Below are 20,409 nucleotides of genomic sequence, written 5' to 3'. Positions count from 1 at the left end.
TCCCATCGCTTCCTAGGGGTCATAGTCGACCAAGAACTACATTGGAACGACCAAGTCAATAATGCCATCACGAAGGGCACCACATACGTGTTTCAGTTGCGCAGGCTATCCTCGACAGCCAAAGGACTCCACTACGCCTGATGCATCAACTGTACCATGCAGTTGCCGTTCCCAAGATGCTATACTCAGCGGACTTATGGTTCACCCCCACCTCTGCGACAGTTCCGACACTCTGCAAAGAGGCTCGATCGGGGTAGCCAAATGTCTGACCTCAGTCCAACGCATCGTAGCACTAGCCATCACAGGCGCCATGAGGACCACAGCCACAGACGTACTAGAGACCCATGCCAACCTACTTCCCGTACCTCTACTCCTACAAAACGCCTGCCACCGGGCCATCGTCAGACTATCCACTCACCCTGTCACCCACCCTCTACACAAGCTAGTCCACCGAGCAGCCAAGTGCTATGTAGCATCCCACTGCACGTCTCTCCCTCGCCCTCACCTGCCATTTTGCGATTGTCCCCGAAGAAATCGAAACACTTATCCCAGCGCGCAGACCCCCCCTCCAGCTCCAACCCTCACAGAACTCACATAGCGCCCACCAAGGCACAGGCCATAGAAGAGCACGTCCAACTCACCGACACCATCCAAGTATATAGCGATGGATCAGGCCACCAGGGGAAGATTGGAGCAGCCGCAGTTCTGTTCCGAGCAGGGAGACGACCTCGAACATTACGCTACCACTTGGGAACAGAAAAGGAACACACGGTCTACGAGGCGGAAGCCGTCGGTCTAACCCTAGCAGCAAGGCTGATCGCAACCGAACAGGATCTGACATTCCCGATCTCCATCTCGGTCGATAATCAAGCGGCTATCCAATCCGGTGAGGGCTTCTACACTAGACCGGGCTCATATTTAGCAGATCGTTTTTGCAGGATGATGAAGAATATCGCCAAGGATCACGCCGACTTTGACATCACAGTACATTGGGTACCAGGTCACTCGGACGTTCATGGAAATGAGGAGGCCGACAAGCACACGAAGAAGGCAGCAGAGGGATACCACAATAATAGCCCACGACCACAGCTCCTCAACTACCTACGGCATAGAACACTCCCGCTCAGCATCTCTGCGCTCAAAAGAGGTGCACAGTAAAGAAACACATGCCCGCTGGGGGAGAATCTGGCGCAAATCACCCTGCTACGCTCGCGCTCATCACATAGACCCCCAATTATTGCGCAACTCCTTTGTAAAGCTCACCGCGAAATTTCCCAAGCGACTCACCGGTCTATACATAGCTCTGCGCACCCACCATGCTCCTCTGCGCAAACACCTGCACCGTATAGGAAAATCGCCATCGCCACACTGTCAGCACTGCCCGGGAGTCAAAGAGACTGTCCCACACTACCTCCTGACCTGCCCGCAATATCGTTGTGCACGGCACGCTCTCACGTGCTCACTCAGCCATAAGGCATCCTCCCTCCCATACCTTCTGACCGACCCGGACGCCACCCTCCACCTCATTCACTTTGTCAATGCTACTGGACGACTTTGCTCGACCTTCGGTGAAGTAACCTTGCCCCACACACATCCAGGCTAAATCAGTTGTTGTCCCACAGATCTGTATTCCCAACCTGACATGTTCAATGCCAGCACATAATCCATGTACAACCACATCTCTCTCGACCCACACTCGCATACATGGAATCTCAACCCCCTCAACACCAAGCGGTATCAGTCAGATGGACCGGACAGGACTGATGGCGCACACGCGCGGCCCTCTCTCTACTCTCCTATGAAACACATCTGCAATCCTTCTAGATTCCTGTACTAGATCGCACCATGCGACTGAGTACGCATTCTGATGTCCATACGATAGAAATAATCACACACACACACCTACAAAGTCATCTCATCTTAGTGGGTGGCACGTCTAAACGGCCGGCGGGAACAGCGGACTGGTGGGGCACACCCTACACCAGAGCATTTGTGCACTCCGAGACGCATTAGGGACACTGGGGGTCCCTTTAGACTAGATTGTATTGTCCTGCATAGAGTATATCTCTCAATGGGACAGAAATAGGAAAAAATTAAAATTAAAATAAAATAAAAAAAGGTTCATTCAGTGACCAGACTTCACTGTTCAGATGAGGATAAAGATTCAATATCAAGCAGCAATGGAGCGTGGATGGCATCCACTGTGTGCTAGCTTCACAATGAAGGCATACATTTTGCTTGATTGAACTTTCAATGGATGTATTGCATTGGGCTGGTGAATACATGCCCTGTTGCTACGCTCACATGTGCTGATCTATATGGTGATTGATCAATCTACTATCCTGACTACCATGACACTGCATACCGCTGAGCCATGGGATCATTTTGATCACCACTTGCAACATCACTCTATCACCCTCAGCATCATACACTTACATTTTCATTGGCCGAAAAATTATGGTTGCAAACACCTCTTACTTCTCATCCACAATGTACTTCCTTATCCATCAGTGGCACCAGTCGTCTTTAATTGTAACACCTGAGACATGGCCAAATAAGAGTCTGTGACAGATCCCGGACACCCCACAAAACCAGCCCATAATGTCATATTGATACATCAAAGTAGGACTATAGTCCTAAAATAGGGATACATCTTTTGTGGTAGTTATCCACCATCCAGATTGATATATCCAAGGGTGAATCACATTTTCGCAATTTTGGCTTCCAAAAGCAGAAATTCTCTTGTTTTATCATGTTCCCTCATGTCAGGCCTGTGCACATTATTCCCACACTCCGCATTTTCGCATTTTCAACCACCTGCTGTGGGAATTACCCCACAACACCCAAAACATCGTCCATTTTGGGAATCTCCACAATATCAATTATTCCCACACCCTTCCCACTTCACTGCAGCTTCACCACCACACCACAATAGCTCCTTCTGTATATATAAGTAGTAGGTTGGTATATATGTACATAATATAATATATTAGACCGCTTTTTTTGTCTATTTATGTGCACACTGCTCCTCCAGGGTACTTTGAACATACAGTGGCTCAAAAAAGTGTCTCGATGTTTGCACATATTCATATAATTGCATCATTGTGAGCCAGGGTGTAGGAATATAATATGGCTATAGGGACATGTCTGAATCCGTCGTATCCAGGCTTGAATCTGAGATATGCAGCGTGGGAAAGTGATGTCATGGAGCGGAGATATGGCTATTCTAGTTTAGTGACTCATTGAGACACTTATTTGACTTTATATCAAAATCATAGAATTAGACCACCTACACATGATGTGATCAATGACACATGTCTTAGAATATCATATGGGATGTGAAAGTATAAAAATAATAAAAATAAAGCCAAACATCAACCTTTTTTGGCATCTTTTATCACTGACTACACAAAATCAATTCAACACTCTTTCTACACAATTCAACCAAATTTTTATAGAATATCTCACATTATACTTGTGTCCACTAAAGTATTATAAATAAAACTTACTGTAGACACTATACAAGCCATCAGAAGTTCATTGGCGATCACCATTCTATGCTTTGTACCTCTACTATTTAGTATGCTATTTGCTTAAACAGTACTGACAAGCCTGCAAATGCTGCTCAAGTGACAAAAAGACTGTATAATATCTAGAAGCAGCTTATTACATCGTAGACACCATGTTGTGACTTGGGGGTAAGTGATATCAATGCTAGAATTAGGCAAAAACATTCCTTTCTTTTCTAGCACTACAGAAGAGGAGATTATAAGCTTCACTATTGCCATCCATTTGGCCTCAGATTATTAATTCCAGTTCTATCTGCTAATAGTATAATTTTTGTTCAGCTATTCATAGTACAGCACTAGTGATACATAGCAGTGTTTACTCTTACTTCTATAGTGCTAAATAAGAAAGGGATGTTTTTACATAATTCTAGCATTGATATCACTTACCCCCAAGTCACAACATGGTGTCTACGATGTAATAAGCTGCTTCTAGATATTATACAGTCTTTTTGTCACTTGAGCAGCATTTGCAGGCTTGTCAGTACTGTTTAAGCAAATAGCATACTAAATAGTAGAGGTACAAAGCATAGAATGGTGATCACCAATGAACTTCTGATGGCTTGTATAGTGTCTACAGTAAGTTTTATTTATAATACTTTAGTGGACACAAGTATAATGTGAGATATTCTATAAAAATTTGGTTGAATTGTGTAGAAAGAGTGTTGAATTGATTTTGTGTAGTCAGTGATAAAAGATGCCAAAAAAGGTTGATGTTTGGCTTTATTTTTATTATTTTTATACTTTCACATCCCATATGATATTCTAAGACATGTGTCATTGATCACATCATGTGTAGGTGGTCTAATTCTATGATTTTGATATAAAGTCAAATAAGTGTCTCAATGAGTCACTAAACTAGAATAGCCATATCTCCGCTCCATGACATCACTTTCCCACGCTGCATATCTCAGATTCAAGCCTGGATACGACGGATTCAGACATGTCCCTATAGCCATATTATATCCCTACACCCTGGCTCACAATGATGCAATTATATGAATATGTGCAAACATCGAGACACTTTTTTGAGCCACTGTATGGTAGGATACAGAATAGTTTCGCATTTTTGCCCCTTTGGCAGGGAAGTGTTCTAGGGTACACAGAACATGTTTATGAGTATATATGAATATATCCCCATCTTTTTTTGACCCCCTGAAGCGCCCTACATCAATAGGTACAGTGTATATATAACAAAACACAAAACAGGTTCGCATTTTTTGGTTTCTAGCTATATGGACTTGAACAAATTGTCCCTAACATCTATTCAGTAGTAGGAATAATGTATCAGGAGTTCAGGACCACAGGAAAAGATCTTAATGTGTAGTGCATCCCTCCTCTGCTGGTGGTTTACCTCCTGTGAATTTTTTTGGTGGAGGACCGGACCTCAATTGAGGTAGGGGGTCTATTATTATGTATATTTAGAGTAGATGTATCATATAGCAAGCCCATGACACACATAGGATCCTTCTACAGGAACAAAACATAGAAAATCGCATTTTTGACATTTTTGATATGTTTGAGTATCTTACTTCTGCATCTCTGGTCCAACCTGTTCATATATGAACATAATATCATAAATACTTGCTTTTGAGAACCAGGATCAGCTTAGAATAGGCCAGAGGTTTGAGCCAGTGTATATACTTGCTATTTCTACTGATAAGGGGCCTATACCTTCAAAACATCGAACTTTAATGATCAGAAACTTGGAGTACATTTTAAAAACATTCAGTATCATATCCCTAGAATTATAGAACAATCTAAGAAGGATTGAGTGCTGAGGAAGTGAAATAGATAAGAAATTGAGTGTGGGAAACTTCAAAGACCTAAAACATTGAAAATGGTCAGTTCAGGAGTTGTTGGACTTTTATGCTTGATGAACTTAGATTTACACTACATCCCTTCCACCCACCTCTATCCTCAGGGCAGTCTGTAGCATATGTTTCTTGTATAGCTTACTATCCATCCTATATATTTTTAATGAAATTTTCAAGCAGTATCAGATATGAATGTGACTTTGTATAAAAAATGTCAATTGTCACTTTTCATACACATGTCATTTTGCCTGTCATTCAGTCAATCATTCATGGATCTTTCTAGAATTTTAGTCATATCATGAGGGACATATATGAGATGTATCCCAGGTCTCTGATCACTTATCACAGGCTTTACTGTCATATAGGCTTCTAATCAGTAGAATTACCTCTTTACATTATATCTCACATTTTCACCCTATATCTAGCTGATCCTTAACATGAGACACATATTTGAATGTACTACTGATGATATATGAACAGGGTTGACTAGATATGCAAGGGTAAGATACTGAAACATATCAAAAATGTCAAAAATGCGATTTTCTATGTTTTTGTTCCTGTAGAAAGATCCTATGTGTGTCCTGGGCTAGCTATATGATACATCTACTCTAAATATACATAATAATAGACCCCCTACCTCAATTGAGGTCCGGTCCTCCACCAAAAAAATTCACAGGAGGCAAACCACCAGCAGAGGAGGGATGCACTACACATTAAGATCTTTTCCTGTGGTCCTGAACTCCTGATACATTATTCCTACTACTGAATAGATGTTAGGGACAATTTGTTCAAGTCCATATAGCTAGAAACCAAAAAATGCGAACCTGTTTTGTGTTTTGTTATACATACACTGTAGCTATTGATGTAGGGCGCTTCAGGGGGTCAAATAAAGATGGGAATCTATTCATATATACTCATAAACGTGTTCTTTATCCTATCCTATGTTGAATGGTCCCTAGAGGAGGACCAGGCACATAGATAGACAAAAAAGCGGTCTATTATATCATATTATGTACATATATACCAACCTACTACTCATATATATAGAAGGAGCTATTGTGGTGTGGTGGTGAAACTACAGTGAAGTGGGAAGGGTGTAGGAATAATTGATATTGTGGAGATTCCCAAAATGGACGATGTTTTGGGTGTTGTGGGGTAATTCCCACAGCAGGTGGCTGAAAATGCGAAAATGCGGAGTGTGGGAATAATGTGCACAGGCCTGACATGAGGGAACATGATAAAACAAGAGAATTTCTGCTTTTGGAAGCCAAAATTGCGAAAATGTGATTCACCCTGTGGATATATCAATCTGGATGGTGGTCCGTGGATAATTACCACAAAAGATGTATCCCTATTTTAGGCCTATAGCCCAAAGTGATATATCCAACCCCCAACATCAGGTGACAAAACACCTCACTCCAGCCTTCCACCAAACTTGAGCTCCGCTACGTATCCATCCTCAACCGCGTCCTAGCCTGGTCCCACATAAGCGAAGAGAAATATGGGTAACTTACGACAGGATCTGTGGTTAAACGAGCACTAACTACAGAAAATGTGGCCGAGGCTGTGTGCTGTTTAGCGTGCTGATGGGTGGATGAAATACTCATATTCACCCATCAAAACGAAGAAGACAAGACCACCACTGAATAATTGGTGAGTGTGCTAAGGATACTGCTTATGGAATGGGACTCACCCTCGTACCAGACGCTGCATTAATTGATCCATCTGCAAATCACGAGAGACCTTCACGGCTCGTGCGATCGTGAACCTAAACAGAATTCTGTAAATGATAGCGCTTGGAACTGAAAACCGTCCACATCATCAATGGGGATGGTGCAGAACATCCTGGGATGGATAAGATCTTCTGCTGAAGCTCCAGAGACTCTGTAAATGTTTTTTTTCGCACTCCTTACTGAAAATTTTCGGGTTCGGTTCGAGTTCGGACCAGAAAAAAACCGAACTGGACCACAGAGAACGGTTCTCTGTGGTCCGGTTCTGGGTTCGAAGGTTTTGTAGAACCGGACCATGGTTCGGTTCTTGGTTCTCGTCCAGGACCCTCTGAACCGGACCGAACCGGACCACGGCAGCACTACGGGCCACAAGTCACAAATGCTATTTCTGGATCTTGAGCTATGTATCCAAGTATTTGAAATTTTCTCTATTCCAAGATTTCTATTGCTCGAGCGGCAGTGAAATTTGTTCAGAAGCAAGCAGATTGATCAACTCGGCAAGAAACCGCTAGTAAGTCACGCGTCGTGCCATCAACCATCCTGCACCAATGCGAAACCAGAAACGCGACTCACTGTAGTTCACTGTAGTTCACTGTGCTTGTCAGGTAAACATACCTGCACCTTCTACCACGCCAGTGAGTCATGTGGTTAAATCCAGGATGCAAACTACTCATACTCACTCCGACCTCTTCAACCTGGTCATTAAATATGGCTACCCACTCGCATTTGAAGCCAAGGCAGCAGGTTAACCACGTGCAATAACTGGGACAATAAGGACCACTGCTCTCAGCGTCACTGCGGCTGTCAACGGGACTGGCAGATATTGACGCTATCACAGCAGCAACGACGGCGAGGACGAAGGAGAAACGCATCCTTTGTGATGATGCGATATGTGATCAAATAAATCTGAAGGGGATGGTAGGCAGACGGCTTGCTTTTATGTGCTGAATAGTATTGTGCTGGCAGAACTCCATGACGATGGGAGAAGAACTTATCTTACGGAAAATATCCTTCCTCGCGTGTTCCTAAGATCTTGTGAACTTAGTTCACGCACGGTTATATGGACGGTCCAACCGTAACTTAGTTCGCGACGTGACTACTAGTACTAGTACTAATTACCAAACCCCCTTATCGCCTCCGATACGGTAAGAGTCTTGTTCGAGATCACTGCATGCACTGACAGGCATAGCACATTATGTGTGCGAGGTTACACGAGATTTATCAGTGAGAATATTTCTGAGGGGGGGAGGCGCTGAAGACGGCTCACATTCACACGCTGAAAATTGTGTTGTGGGCAGGACTCAAACGTTTTGCTCACATGCCAGCAAGAATCTAGGCAAAACCTACTAGCTAGTAGAATAAGTTGACGGTCGGCGGACGAACAAACTGTAGAAATAAACAGAGCCTGAGTGACGGAGATGCATATTGTAGGAAAGGTCGAGAGTTCCGCCCGACGGAACCTACTCCACTCGTTAATCACCATTGGAATGTCATGTCATACTTCAAGTCCAAATGGAATGCACTACTATAACGGTCTCGGTTCCAGACGCAATTCCTTTCCCTTGGAAACCCGTTCACTCAACAAGTTGTGCACTCCGGTCCTCACGAACTTGATCAGGGGTTAACCGAGTCAAATGGTTACAGTACGTACTTATCTATCAATCGTACTCCGACTGTCGAACTCATATGAACCACAAAGTCCCAGAACGCCGCATATTCAGATCGTCCAATCATTTACCAATCGAAAAAAAACATCTAGCAGTGCATACATCAATCAAAGACAGGCACAAACACCCATCCAAACGCCCTAACTCCCCAAATACCTCTCCGTCTCATACTGCCAATTCACAGTGCCCGCAATACAATTTCTTAACCCCCTCACATACCGTCTCTATCATCGTTCATTGCAGGATCCGCGCAGCGAAGAAACGCTCAGAAGAAAGGAACGCCTCCGCGCTCTGCTTTACAAGCGTGCCCACATATGCGAATGCAATCGCAAAGGAACGATTCCGTTCTTTCACGAGGACGGAGACGATATTGGGACGTGAAATTGCTGTTACGCCTTTTGCACAAAATAGACCATCCTAGAATAGACTTCAGTATGCAATGTAGTTTCATACGTACCTCCGACCATGCAATGATATTACACGCCTGGTCTGTTAGCTGCTTCAGTATGGGTGCGACGATGCACGCTCCGGGAGGTTCAATCCCTCCGCATACTCTATCAAGTGAAACATCATCCTAAATCCGGACACGTCCCTGCTTCGAGATCCGGGATGCAGATGCAATCCAGCAAACACTGCCTTGTATCGTGATATGCGCGCATAGATCGATGAAAACATATGTACCACGCCGGGCTTTTATAGGCGACGTGGCCTGAGCCTGTCAGATATCTTTCAACCCATCGTGTCAACCAGGTCAACCACCGCAGACAATTCGACGACTCACAGATCAAAAACTTGCTTTTCATCCCCAGCACTATCCTGCTCCTGCTCATACACCAACAAGCTCAAAAAATTCGCAGTCAACCCCAACCCCGACAATTTACAATCCGCTCCAGGATAACACAAAGCAGTCCACAGTCCAACTTTGAGTCCTCTCCATTCGAGGCGTACTAATCCTACGGCGCAGTCATGCCTGGGGCACTTGAGAAACGGACCTGCAGTGACTGCCATTTGCGCGTTAGTAATTCAAAGGGAGTACACGAAGAGAGGATGTCTGGGAGCTGGACACTGACTGTGTGGAACTGGGAACAGGGAGTTGGGAACATCGCGTTTGTGGGTCCTTGTTGAACAAGAGGATGGCGCTAATATTGAGAATAAGACTGGCACCAGCACTAGTTTCTATTATCCAAAGTATATTCTCCAATGGGGCATCGACAAGTGACTAGGATGGAGGTAAGACTGTTGTTCTGGCACTCCATTATTTATGTAAGTCCATCCTCACGATCTAGAGTCCAAGCTACCGCGGGTATTCCCGTGCGGCCACGAGAGAAGTTAGAACCAGAATCAACACCACTTCCTCCTGGTATACCAACTCCGTGGATTCTTAGTAGCAGCACGTATAGCTGTGTACTCCGGCGACATGCATGCCTAAGATGGTTCTTAGGCACGGATGCCAGTGTCTCGACTCTCGTCAGGGCTACATAACGATGGACATTCAATTTAACCTCGGGCGGACTGGAAGCAGGCACTATCAAGATTTCAGATTGGATGAGATAAATTATTTCCTTATTCTCAGCAAGTTCTGCACTCCTTGCCATCGCATGGGTATATGGGAACTCCAGGTCACGTTCTTAACGTCTCCCTCGTCGGTGTCGATTGTCTCTCCATTCTGTCTCAGAGCGATACAAAATAAGTCTCTGCTATATCTATCCACTTCTTTCACGTCTAGATGCTCTCGAGGATATCGAAGCTAGCAGTTCTATTGGATCCGAGTCATGACATACTCCTACAAGTCACAAGTGCTATTGCTGGATCTTGAGCTTTCGCAATTAGGCAACGATCCACCATCTAATGGGGTTGTGATAAACCCCAGCGGCTCGGTCCAGACCAAAAATGCACCCACGAGGCCCAGTAAGCAGCGCCTATGACGGGAGGAAGAGTCGCGATGTCATCAAAGGCTTCTATGTTCAAGCTTACAACGAGACTACAAAACTCCGTTGCAAGTTTTTCGGTCACATACTATGTATTCAAGTATTTGAGATTTCCTCCATTCCAAGATCTCCAATACTCGAGCGGCAGTGAAATTTGTCCAGAAGCAAGCAGATTGATCAACTCGGCAAGAAACCACTAGTAAGTCACGCGTCGTGCCATCAACCATCCTGCACCAATGCGAAACCAGAAACACGACTCACTGTAGTTCACTTTCGCAACATGCCACTCACACAGATTTACATGTATAGGTCACCTACCACTCCGGTGAGTCGTGTGGTTAAATCCAGGACGCAAACCACTCACACCTATTTCGATATTGTCACTCTCAAAGGTGGGTTCCGCCACGCATGTCTGACCAGCGCAGCAGTTTGACCAGTGACAATATTTGGGACAATTATGACTGCTGCTGTCAGTGTCAGTGCGGCTGTCAACGGGACTGGCAGATATTGACGCTGCCAAAGCAGCAACAATGGCGAAGACGAAGCAGAAACGCATTGTTTGTGAGTGTGATATGTGATCAAATGAATCTGATGGAGATGATTGCAAGACGGCTTGCTTCTATATTGTTATGGCAGAACTTCATGGCGATAGGAAGAATCTATATTACAGGAAATATATTTGATCCTTGCTCACATGTTCCAACTTGAGAAGGCTACTGCGGGCATTCTCGTGCAGCGTGGATATCAGTCTTGACGCCTGGTGGAAATGACGCGGCATTTACAACGCTTGTCAGGCACGCCGCACGGACTCTGCGTTCATACAGCTTGAGCACAGGATTGTAGCACACCTCCTGTACTGTCTCTAAAGGTGGTCTGTTGCCAGTTTTCAGATGCTGCATGAAGTGTTATTCGGGCTGTGTCAGTCCGGGGCCAAGCCTCGTCTTCCTCACCTTGTCATTGTCAAGCCCCATCCATGCTGCGTCAAGCTTCAAGTCTCACCCGTGCCACGTCAGTACCATGTCAAGCCCGATCCACGCTGTATCATCACCTATGCTGCCGTCACGGTTCGTCTGTGCCGCGTTAATGTTTTTCAGCGCCGCATCACGACCGTGTCAGCTTGACATATACCATCACCGAGTATGTCACGTCAGTACATCAGTAAAATGTCAGATCTATTTTCGGTTCTGAATGTCTATTTATTCTTATTTTTCGGGGTTGGACCGGGTTTGCAGAACCGTTCAGATGACATGAAGACACAGCAGAAAATTTTGAGAAAAAGGCCACTCGCGCTCTTAATTCTACTTTGCTGCTCTTGAAAAGTCACTTACCAGGCATTAACCGGCAAAAACAGTAGTCATAATAGAGCAAATGGCATCACATTGTCCAATGGTAAAGTACGAAAAGGCGGTGAAAATACGGTGAAAATGCGGTGAAAATAGGAAGAAAGGGCAGTAATTGAGGAAAATGTAAAGTGGATGTAGGTAAAGAAAAGGGAATTAAAGGAGAGGAAATGCGGATGATGAAAAACGTTAACGAGTGATGGCGGAATAGGCAAAATGCAACAGTGTGAAGAGATGGGCACACAACACAAATTTGCTTGCTGTAGAAACTCACAGCGAGCAGCGCGATTCGTATCTCTCTTGAAACTCGATGAAACAGTCTCGTCTCGTATTGTCATTATAAGATCTGACGGGCTGGAATCTGGTTTCGCCGATTAAATAAACAATCAAATGCACGCACTGATGAGCGCAGAATTCAGCCAGTACCATCATGGTTGATTGAAAATACTGCCGATAGCCGTTATGAAGAAGCATAAGCGTAGACAAGGTCACGATCGTCGAGTGTAAGAACCGTCTAATAATGTTGGCAATACTCGTCTCGAATCATGACATCGTCCACTACTCTACGTGAGCGGAACAGGCATCTCCGGAAGATCTTCAGTCGAAGACAACGGCACTCCGATAAAAAAAATTGCAATGTCCTACAGACGAGCACAATATTCCTCTTGATAAGCAAAATTGCGCAGTGGAAGCGTTGGACAGTTGAGGTTAGTTGCACCGAGAGTACGCAGAGGCGAAAGCGAAAGGGACATACCAGCAAGTGAAAGCACTGAGCGGGAACATGGCTTATGATGCCCCCTGTCTTGAGAATTTGCTCATAGGCGTCCACATGCCCTGTGCTGCTGAGAATGTGACCTTACCCATGTCTTGAGGAACATAAGTGGCTCGGTTGCAGCAAGGAGGGTAGCTATGTTCGTTTCATGAAAGCCGCTAAAATACTGCGCCAAAACCAACAATTGGCGACAATGGCGATGACATTTCAAATATCTGGGACTATTGGGAGATTGAAGGCGAGAAGCTCATCTAGACATACCATCCGTCAGAACTGGAGGCCTCTTAATTACCTATTGTCGAGAACGTAGAAGCAAATTTCGTTGGCATCAGTCTTTAGCGCGTTCCACAACTCCAAGGTTTGCTTCTGAAAGAGAAGCTGAATGGGGACCGTTACCTGCGGTGGCGCAGATTATGACAGGAGAGACTCTTTGCGCATGAAGAAGGTAGCATAGGGAAAACGAACATCGGAATCTTCTTCAGCAGCATGTGAGCTGCTCGGACATGGACGGTACTTGACAAGCTCCTCAAGTCAAGTAAGCAGTCGAGAGCCAAAGCTGTTTCCCCTATGCTATGGTGAGACATGTCCTGAGTTCAAGATGCGGCACACGTACCTGATTCGCGAGAGGAACAGATACTTGAGGATCCGAGTAGCGCATTCCTGCTTGATGGTGTTTGTACGACCAAGCGAAGACAATGTGTGGGTGGAACATGAACAATAGAACAGAGATGTGGCTGCATAGCAAAGTGCTCCGGCGAGAGAGGTGTGCACTCCCTCACAAATAGAACAGCATGTGTCTGCATAAGACTTCGACGATACAGGTATGGAAATCCTTACAATAAGGTAGCTGAGGTGTAACGGAGAGGGTGGAAATAATGCTCACCTCCATAGTGCTCTCTTGGTGGCATTTCCACCTGGCACAGACTCGTTGTGTGCAGAGGCTTTTCGACCACATCGTTGATCCGCGCCCGTCCTGCAGTAATTTGGATGATCTCCAGGTTCAATGTTGATACCACGAGACATTATCAAGTTTACGTCTATAAGAACCCATCTCTGCACTGGAATATTGGACTACTCACTGAAACACAGTCACTCACCCAAACACCTGCCGGTAGTCGAGCACGTGTTCCAAGTTCTCCATGATTGCTTGCTAGCGGATGGCCTTCATGATGCAATATTGCACCTCGACATCGAACGGGTTGGTGTTGAGCTCCTTAGTGTCACGCTGCCAGTCAAGCCCGGCTTGCTGTGCGTGGTCACTGTGCCACTGCGGGAGCCGTGTGATAGGTGTGAGGTTTGACTGGTGACGGAAGCCGTTTCGGATCGCAACTGGGTGGAAAATACCTACAAAGGCGAGGTACGAATTAACAACTGTGCGTCTTCGGGACGTTGACAGCTGATTCACCCTGCACGGAATTTAGGTTGGCTACTTAGTGGAAGCTCGGGATGAGCAACGCACCTAGACTGCAAAATGGAAGGTGTCCTTGTCGTTCCTTTCATTCGTATCGATAGCATGGTGTTCCCGCACCTGCTGCACGAGCTCAGGTGTTTCAATGGAGTAGTATACTAGTAGTATACGAGTTTCTGCAAGTAGCTCGATGTGGCAGACATGTCGAGTGTGACAGGTACGGTAAGCCTTAAAGCGGCCGTCTTGTAGAGGTGCCAATGCCAATGCAAGAATGTCTTGAGGAGAAAGCTGCAAGTGTTAATGTTGTAAGCGTTTTAAGTGCTCAGTCCTGATAGCTTAAGTAGGGTCGGCCATAGCATTTGCGACGAGACGCGAATGTGCGGATAGACAATTAGATATAGTTCGTGGCAAACGGTGGTACTAGCTAGGAAGACTGCACGTGGCTGTGTTCAGAACTTGATCAGCTGCAATTTACGCGAGTCAGCGCACGGTAGCTTGATGGCACTGTTGAAAGTGGCAAACATCACCATTCGAAGTCAGCACGTTGAGGCTGCAGGCCTGCTCTAGTAAGTATAGTTACCACAATCGCAACGACAGCCCCTAGCCTCAACATCGGACAATCACATCCGATATGTGAGAGAAGCGAGAGCGGTAAATCGGTGATGATCTAATCTGTGGCGCAGATTCGGAAAGGAGGAAGTCTGCGCACATGGAGAAGGCACTGCCGCCCCGCGCGGAGAAGCGAGGAAGGGGAAGAGTCTTCTTCAGTAGCACATAGACCCTCGGATAAGGATAGCGCTTGACAGGTTCCTGAAGTCCAGTATGCAGTCTAAAGTTGACGGCTGTCTTCTTCATGCTATGGTGAGACATGGCCTGAGCTCATGATGCGGAGCACATACCTGATTCGCGCGAGAAAACATGTTCGAGAATACAAGTAGTACTAGTGCGCCCCTTGCTTGACGATCGAGTCATTGAGGTATCGATACTGGCAAATGGTTGTCAAGCGGGGACGTTTGCAGAGATACGGGAACTGCTTGCTGAGATGATTTGCGAGACACGTGCTATAGAAGACAACGCGATGGAGTCGGATAGACGTCTCCGAGTCTCAGAGATATTTCTTGCCGGCGATGGAGATAAGGGTGGGTGAAGAATGATAGAAATGCGGGCTCGCTTGATAGCAGACTACCAGATGTGATGCTGAGATGTCGATTTCGATGAAGAAACTGGTTGTCAGACAACGTGAGTCGTGCGCTTGATCGGCACAGCAAGCCGCAAGAGGATAAAGCAAGGAAGACGCACATGTACAGGACTTGAACAGCAACCTCCCTCTAGCTCTAGCGAGCATCAAACAATAAGTCCATTCCTTTTCAGCTTTCATTCGTCCTGGGCGGGTGTGTTCTGTGTAAACCAAGTACCTCTGAGTGAGTGATGGCGTTTGTTTGGTGGGCAAGAGCTGAAATTGTCCCGCTCCTATTAGGTGAAGTTTCCGAACCAATATCATGTCTTCACGAGTCCCTGAAAAGCAAGAGAAATCAGTGACAAAGCCTCTCCAAAGGATGCAAGGACACACCAGCTCGGTCCTCGGCGTCCTACGGCTGCCCGATAACCGGCGGATCATCACCTGTTCATTGGACGGCACACTTCGAGTCTGGGACTTGGAGAGCGGTATGCAGGTCGGGAAGGACTGGACGGACGAACGAAGTGAGCAAATGACAGACATAGCACTTTCGCCGGACGGCAAAACAGTAGCAAGTGGGAGCGGGGATGGTACAGTGAGATTGTGGGAAATTGACACAGGCAAGGTCATCAAAAATTGACGGGGCACACAAAGACAGTGTGGTCTGTGTGCTGGAGTCCAGATGGGAGGACGAGTGGTGAGCGGGTGCGACGGTTGGGACATTCAGAGTATGGGACGTCGAGAGCGGAAAGATGATCCTTGAACCAATCAAGGCCGACGCGGAAGGCCGCAATGTGTCGGCGGTTTGCTACTCACCCGATGTACAATATTGCGACGGGCGTTTCGGGCATAGAGAAACGTCTGAAAGTCTGGAATGCCAACACAGGGCAATTGCTCAAAACATTCGACTTCAGAACTTGGTGCCTGGCATGGATCTCGGACGGAAAGACACTTATCGCCGGGTCATACCGCAATATCGCCGGCACACCACGCTATCAAATCAGGAAAATTGACACCGCCACCTGGACCGAAACTGCTGTTCTGGAGGGACACAATCATTTTGTCACTGCTATTTCACTGTCTCCGAATGAACGCATCCTCGCAAGCGTATCATTTGACAAGACAGCGCGACTATGGAACTTAGAAACCAATCAGCCCATCGGACAACCCTTCTACCATGAACACATGGTGAGGTGTGCAGCCTTTTCTGTGGATGGAAGGTTGCTCCTCACTGGCTGCAATGACAACAACATATACAAATGGGATGTCTCTGCTATTGTCAAGGAAGCTGGCCTGGGTCACCTTCTATCAGACAATGTAAGCTTGTGTGCATTTCATCCTCAATCACACTGACAACGGGTGATCCTTTCAGGTGGTATGTTGCATCATGTCTCTTCAACAGCCTTTCTCATATCTTCATTCATCGCAAAAAACAATCAAGAAGCCATTTGACATTAATGTATGTTATGTGTCTCTTGACCTTTTTCACGGCCTTGAATATCTACATACTAGGCTAATGCTACACGACCGCGGCCTTCGAAAATCGAAGGCACTCGTCCGAGTCGACGACCCCCAGGGTTTTTCGACGACGTATGTGATCTCCATCTCCAATCTAAGATCTCCTTTGACCATTATCTTATTAGTTCTCTACCTCCCGAGGACGAAGTGTCACGACAACACCAAATCAACACACACTCCTCGGTCGCTTACCTTCCCTCTGGCGCCGGCGCTCCAATTCACGCGCAGCAACCGACCACGACACCCCGCCCAGATCCCACCCTCGTAGCTGGGCTAAAAACATCACGTCCGGCAGACAAACCAGACAAGATGGATCGAACATCCAGTTGCGAGAGCTACCGGTAGTAGTTGACGTCCCGTGCGCCCCAGGCGCGCCTGTACGCTTTTTTCTACCTCTATTCTTTTTATCACTGACACGTTTTCACGCAGAGGATATATCATGCAAGAGGGAAGAAAGCAGCCAGCTCCTCTCGACCTCCCAAAATCCATGTCATGCAGCAACCTACTGGCGGAGCAACCCAGAGCACACCCCCACCATCCTCATCACAGCAAGCCACGACATCAGCTGCAATTCCTACAGTCTCCACTACCACGGCGGCGACTGGAACCTCGCACCTTGATATCACCATACGTCGAGCTGGATGCTGGACGCGGTTCTGGCTCTGGATTGGTTGTATCTCTATCGAAAATAATCAACTATAGGGAAGAAACGTTCTGGAACACCATTGACATTTTTCATCATCTCATCTAGTTATATATAGCTCTTCTACCCTCCATCATTGTACTGTATTCTCTACTTGTTCTGCTCCGCTTGTCTATTGCCTTATGTCGGTCGAGCTTGGTTCCACTCTGTACTGTAGAAGCTGATCACTTAGGCTCTTCTACGACTCTTCTATGATACATTAATTCTGACGAGCTTTTTCAGCGAAACATTATGACCGAATTCAATCCCTCTGCTGTGGTGCGTGGCGTCGGCAAGGTCATTCGGGAACCTACGATAACAGGTCTCGAGTCAGACGTGCAGATTTAACTTACCTCCCTTTCGTGGAGGTGGTCCACGAACAAGGTTTCAAATGCCCATGTTTGAGATATTGTACTCGACCAGGAGAGGATGGTGATTCTTACCCTACCGAAAAATGAGCCTGAGTAAATCCCGCTCCTTCCGAGTTAATGAACCAACGATCTCCCTCGATGTATTAGATCGTCATAACACACGCGCAGAGCACTTTTTTCAATGACGAGACTGCTCAGTCCTGAAGGCGAAACCCACATGACCGTGGACTGGTATGGTCAAGTTAGCACAGTGCACGATGCTGACTTACACGTCATGGCATTTGGTATTAGTGCACACGTCAAGTACTACACGATAAAAGCACCGATGTGAAGTGCCCACCCAATGTTGCTCTAGTACTCCGCTATGAGCTTTCGTGTGCGACCTGGAGTGGAAGGCTGGGTTGTCTTATAACTGCTCTCTGCCAGGGAACGACTCACTGGAAATGGTGTGAGAGATAAAGGGAATCAGAAGATATACGTGACTTGAAATGCACGCGAACCACGCAGGGTAAAACCCAGATCTGTGCCAGTACAAACGCTGTCGCGTGCCAACAAGAGGCGGGTTGAAATGTGGGAATAAAACTACAGGCTTCGCTATCGATGCAGTCAGGTCACTTGGTGGGAAACGGGTCACGTTTGGGTTCTGATAAAAGGCAGGAGGAGGGTGACATTAGGGACGTTCAAAGTTGGTCGCCCAACGCCCAACACCCAATGCCCAACACCCAACCTCGTGACCAGAATGAGTATACCTAGAATAAATAGAAGTAAATACCGAGTAAAGTCACCCAAGCCTACATGATGAGATAAGCTACTTACCTAAACCTTGTCGCGCGAAGCGCCGAAACCTTCGCCAAACATCTCCCCCTAATCCTCAGCATTTCTAAACCTTTTCATACTCTTCTCGTACCTAAACCTCGCTGTTCCTAAACCTTTCCATACCCCTACCTTTTTAAAGTCTTTTTTTTTGTACCTAAACCTTTGTGTGCCTTAGGAGACCTTTCACTTTTTATTCCTAATCCTTTCCTAACCTTCAGCAGACTATTTGAGTTGTTTTTGAGGCTCAGACATAATTTTTCCTTGTGGAATTCCAATGAAATTGGGAAAAAAAAACATGCAGCTACATGTTGCTACAATCAAATATATGACAAGGTTGTGGTGAGGGCTAGGAACGGTGAGGTTTAGGTAAGAGAAGAGTATGAAAAGGTTTAGGAACAGCGAGGTTTAGGTACGAGAAAAGTATGAAAAGGTTTAGAAATGCTGAGGATTAGGGGGAGATGTTTGGCGAAGGTTTCGGCGCTTCGCGCGACAAGGTTTAGGTAAGTAGCTTATCTCATCATGTAGGCTTGGGTGACTTTACTCGGTATTTACTTCTATTTATTCTAGGTATACTCATTCTGGTCATGAGGTTGGGCGTTGGGCATTGGGTGTTGGGTGTTGGGCGCCCAACTTTGAACATCCCTATTCTGATTCCTGAAAGTACGTCACTTAGTAAGTCCAAGAACCGAAGGCACCGAATTCCCACACCCCTGTGAAAATGCCTCAGTAATAAGTACTTTTCCGGCTCCCACCACCATGATCTCCTTCTTCAATCCTTTGTATTTCGAAACTGAGCCCATTCAGTCACATACCCTGTATAAAACAGGCAGCCAAGGGTGAAAATTCCCTGTTCCAAACAGGCCAGCGGACCTCAGGCCAACCGAAAATATTTTCCTGTGTCTAACATTCGGCCAGTGGTCTCAATGGGAGTCGATTTTAACAGGTGGGCCCATATGTAGTGATACTTGATATTATCATGTCGGCCGATGGCCAGGGAAAAATGGTGGAGTGTGTGATGTTATCAGCTGGGCCGATGTGGAATATAGCAGCTGTATGTACCAGTTGGCCGATGATGGGTGTGAAGCCATCGTATGGGCTGACCGATGAAAATGAATATCTGATGCCATCATGTGGGCTGATGGAAGTGAATGCCTGATGCAATCAGATGGGCTGACAGCATGTGTTGGCTGATGCAATCAGGTGGGCCAATAGGAGCTGATACTATCAAATGAGCCGATGGCAATGAATTCCCGATACTATTGTGTGGGCCGAGAGAATGTGTTGGCCGATGTAATCAGGTGGGCCAATAGGAGCTGATACCATCAAATGGGCTGATGGCAACAAATTCCCGATGTTATCAGATGGGCCAATAGAATGTGGTGACTGATGCAATCAGGTTGGCCGATAGCAGCTGATAACATCAAATGGGCCGATGGCAATGAATACCTGATGCTATCAGATGGGCCGATGGCAACAGATAATGACAAAAATGAAAAACATCGGTCGGGATATGACCGAAATCCAAAACATCGGCCAGGATATGACTGAAGTCAAAAACATTGGTAAAGATATGGCCAAAATCCAAAACATCGGCCAAGGCATGACTGAAATGGCCGA

The 20,409-nt window shown here is 46.1% G+C and overlaps 3 protein-coding genes across 3 annotated transcripts; all 3 read right to left on the bottom strand.

Annotated features, from left to right (window-relative positions):
* Positions 1-7,560: 7,560 nt before the first annotated feature.
* On the bottom strand, positions 7,561-8,102 carry EDB91DRAFT_1158649 (uncharacterized protein). The gene is made up of 3 exons (XM_041319705.1): positions 7,814-8,102; positions 7,702-7,750; positions 7,561-7,624 (listed from the first exon to the last, which is right to left on the bottom strand). Exons 1-3 carry the CDS (start codon positions 7,983-7,985, stop codon positions 7,603-7,605), a joined length of 243 nt encoding a protein of 80 aa, XP_041172854.1. The 5' UTR covers positions 7,986-8,102; the 3' UTR covers positions 7,561-7,602.
* A 1,173-nt stretch (positions 8,103-9,275) lies between these two features.
* On the bottom strand, positions 9,276-9,868 carry EDB91DRAFT_799849 (uncharacterized protein). Its single transcript, XM_041328439.1, has 2 exons — positions 9,562-9,868; positions 9,276-9,506 (listed from the first exon to the last, which is right to left on the bottom strand). The coding sequence occupies exons 1-2, from the start codon at positions 9,786-9,788 to the stop codon at positions 9,350-9,352; spliced, it is 384 nt and encodes a 127-aa protein (XP_041172853.1). The 5' UTR covers positions 9,789-9,868; the 3' UTR covers positions 9,276-9,349.
* Positions 9,869-15,019: 5,151 nt separating this feature from the next.
* EDB91DRAFT_1158624 (uncharacterized protein) lies at positions 15,020-15,615 on the bottom strand. The gene is made up of 5 exons (XM_041319704.1): positions 15,453-15,615; positions 15,267-15,345; positions 15,190-15,213; positions 15,128-15,168; positions 15,020-15,070 (listed from the first exon to the last, which is right to left on the bottom strand). Exons 1-5 carry the CDS (start codon positions 15,527-15,529, stop codon positions 15,058-15,060), a joined length of 234 nt encoding a protein of 77 aa, XP_041172852.1. The 5' UTR covers positions 15,530-15,615; the 3' UTR covers positions 15,020-15,057.
* Positions 15,616-20,409: the final 4,794 nt, after the last annotated feature.

This window comes from Suillus paluster, assembly GCF_016628075.1.
Source record: "Suillus paluster strain FC165 chromosome Unknown EDB91scaffold_74, whole genome shotgun sequence".
NCBI lineage: Eukaryota > Fungi > Basidiomycota > Agaricomycetes > Boletales > Suillaceae > Suillus > Suillus paluster.
This window is presented reverse-complemented; position numbering and strand designations above follow the sequence as displayed.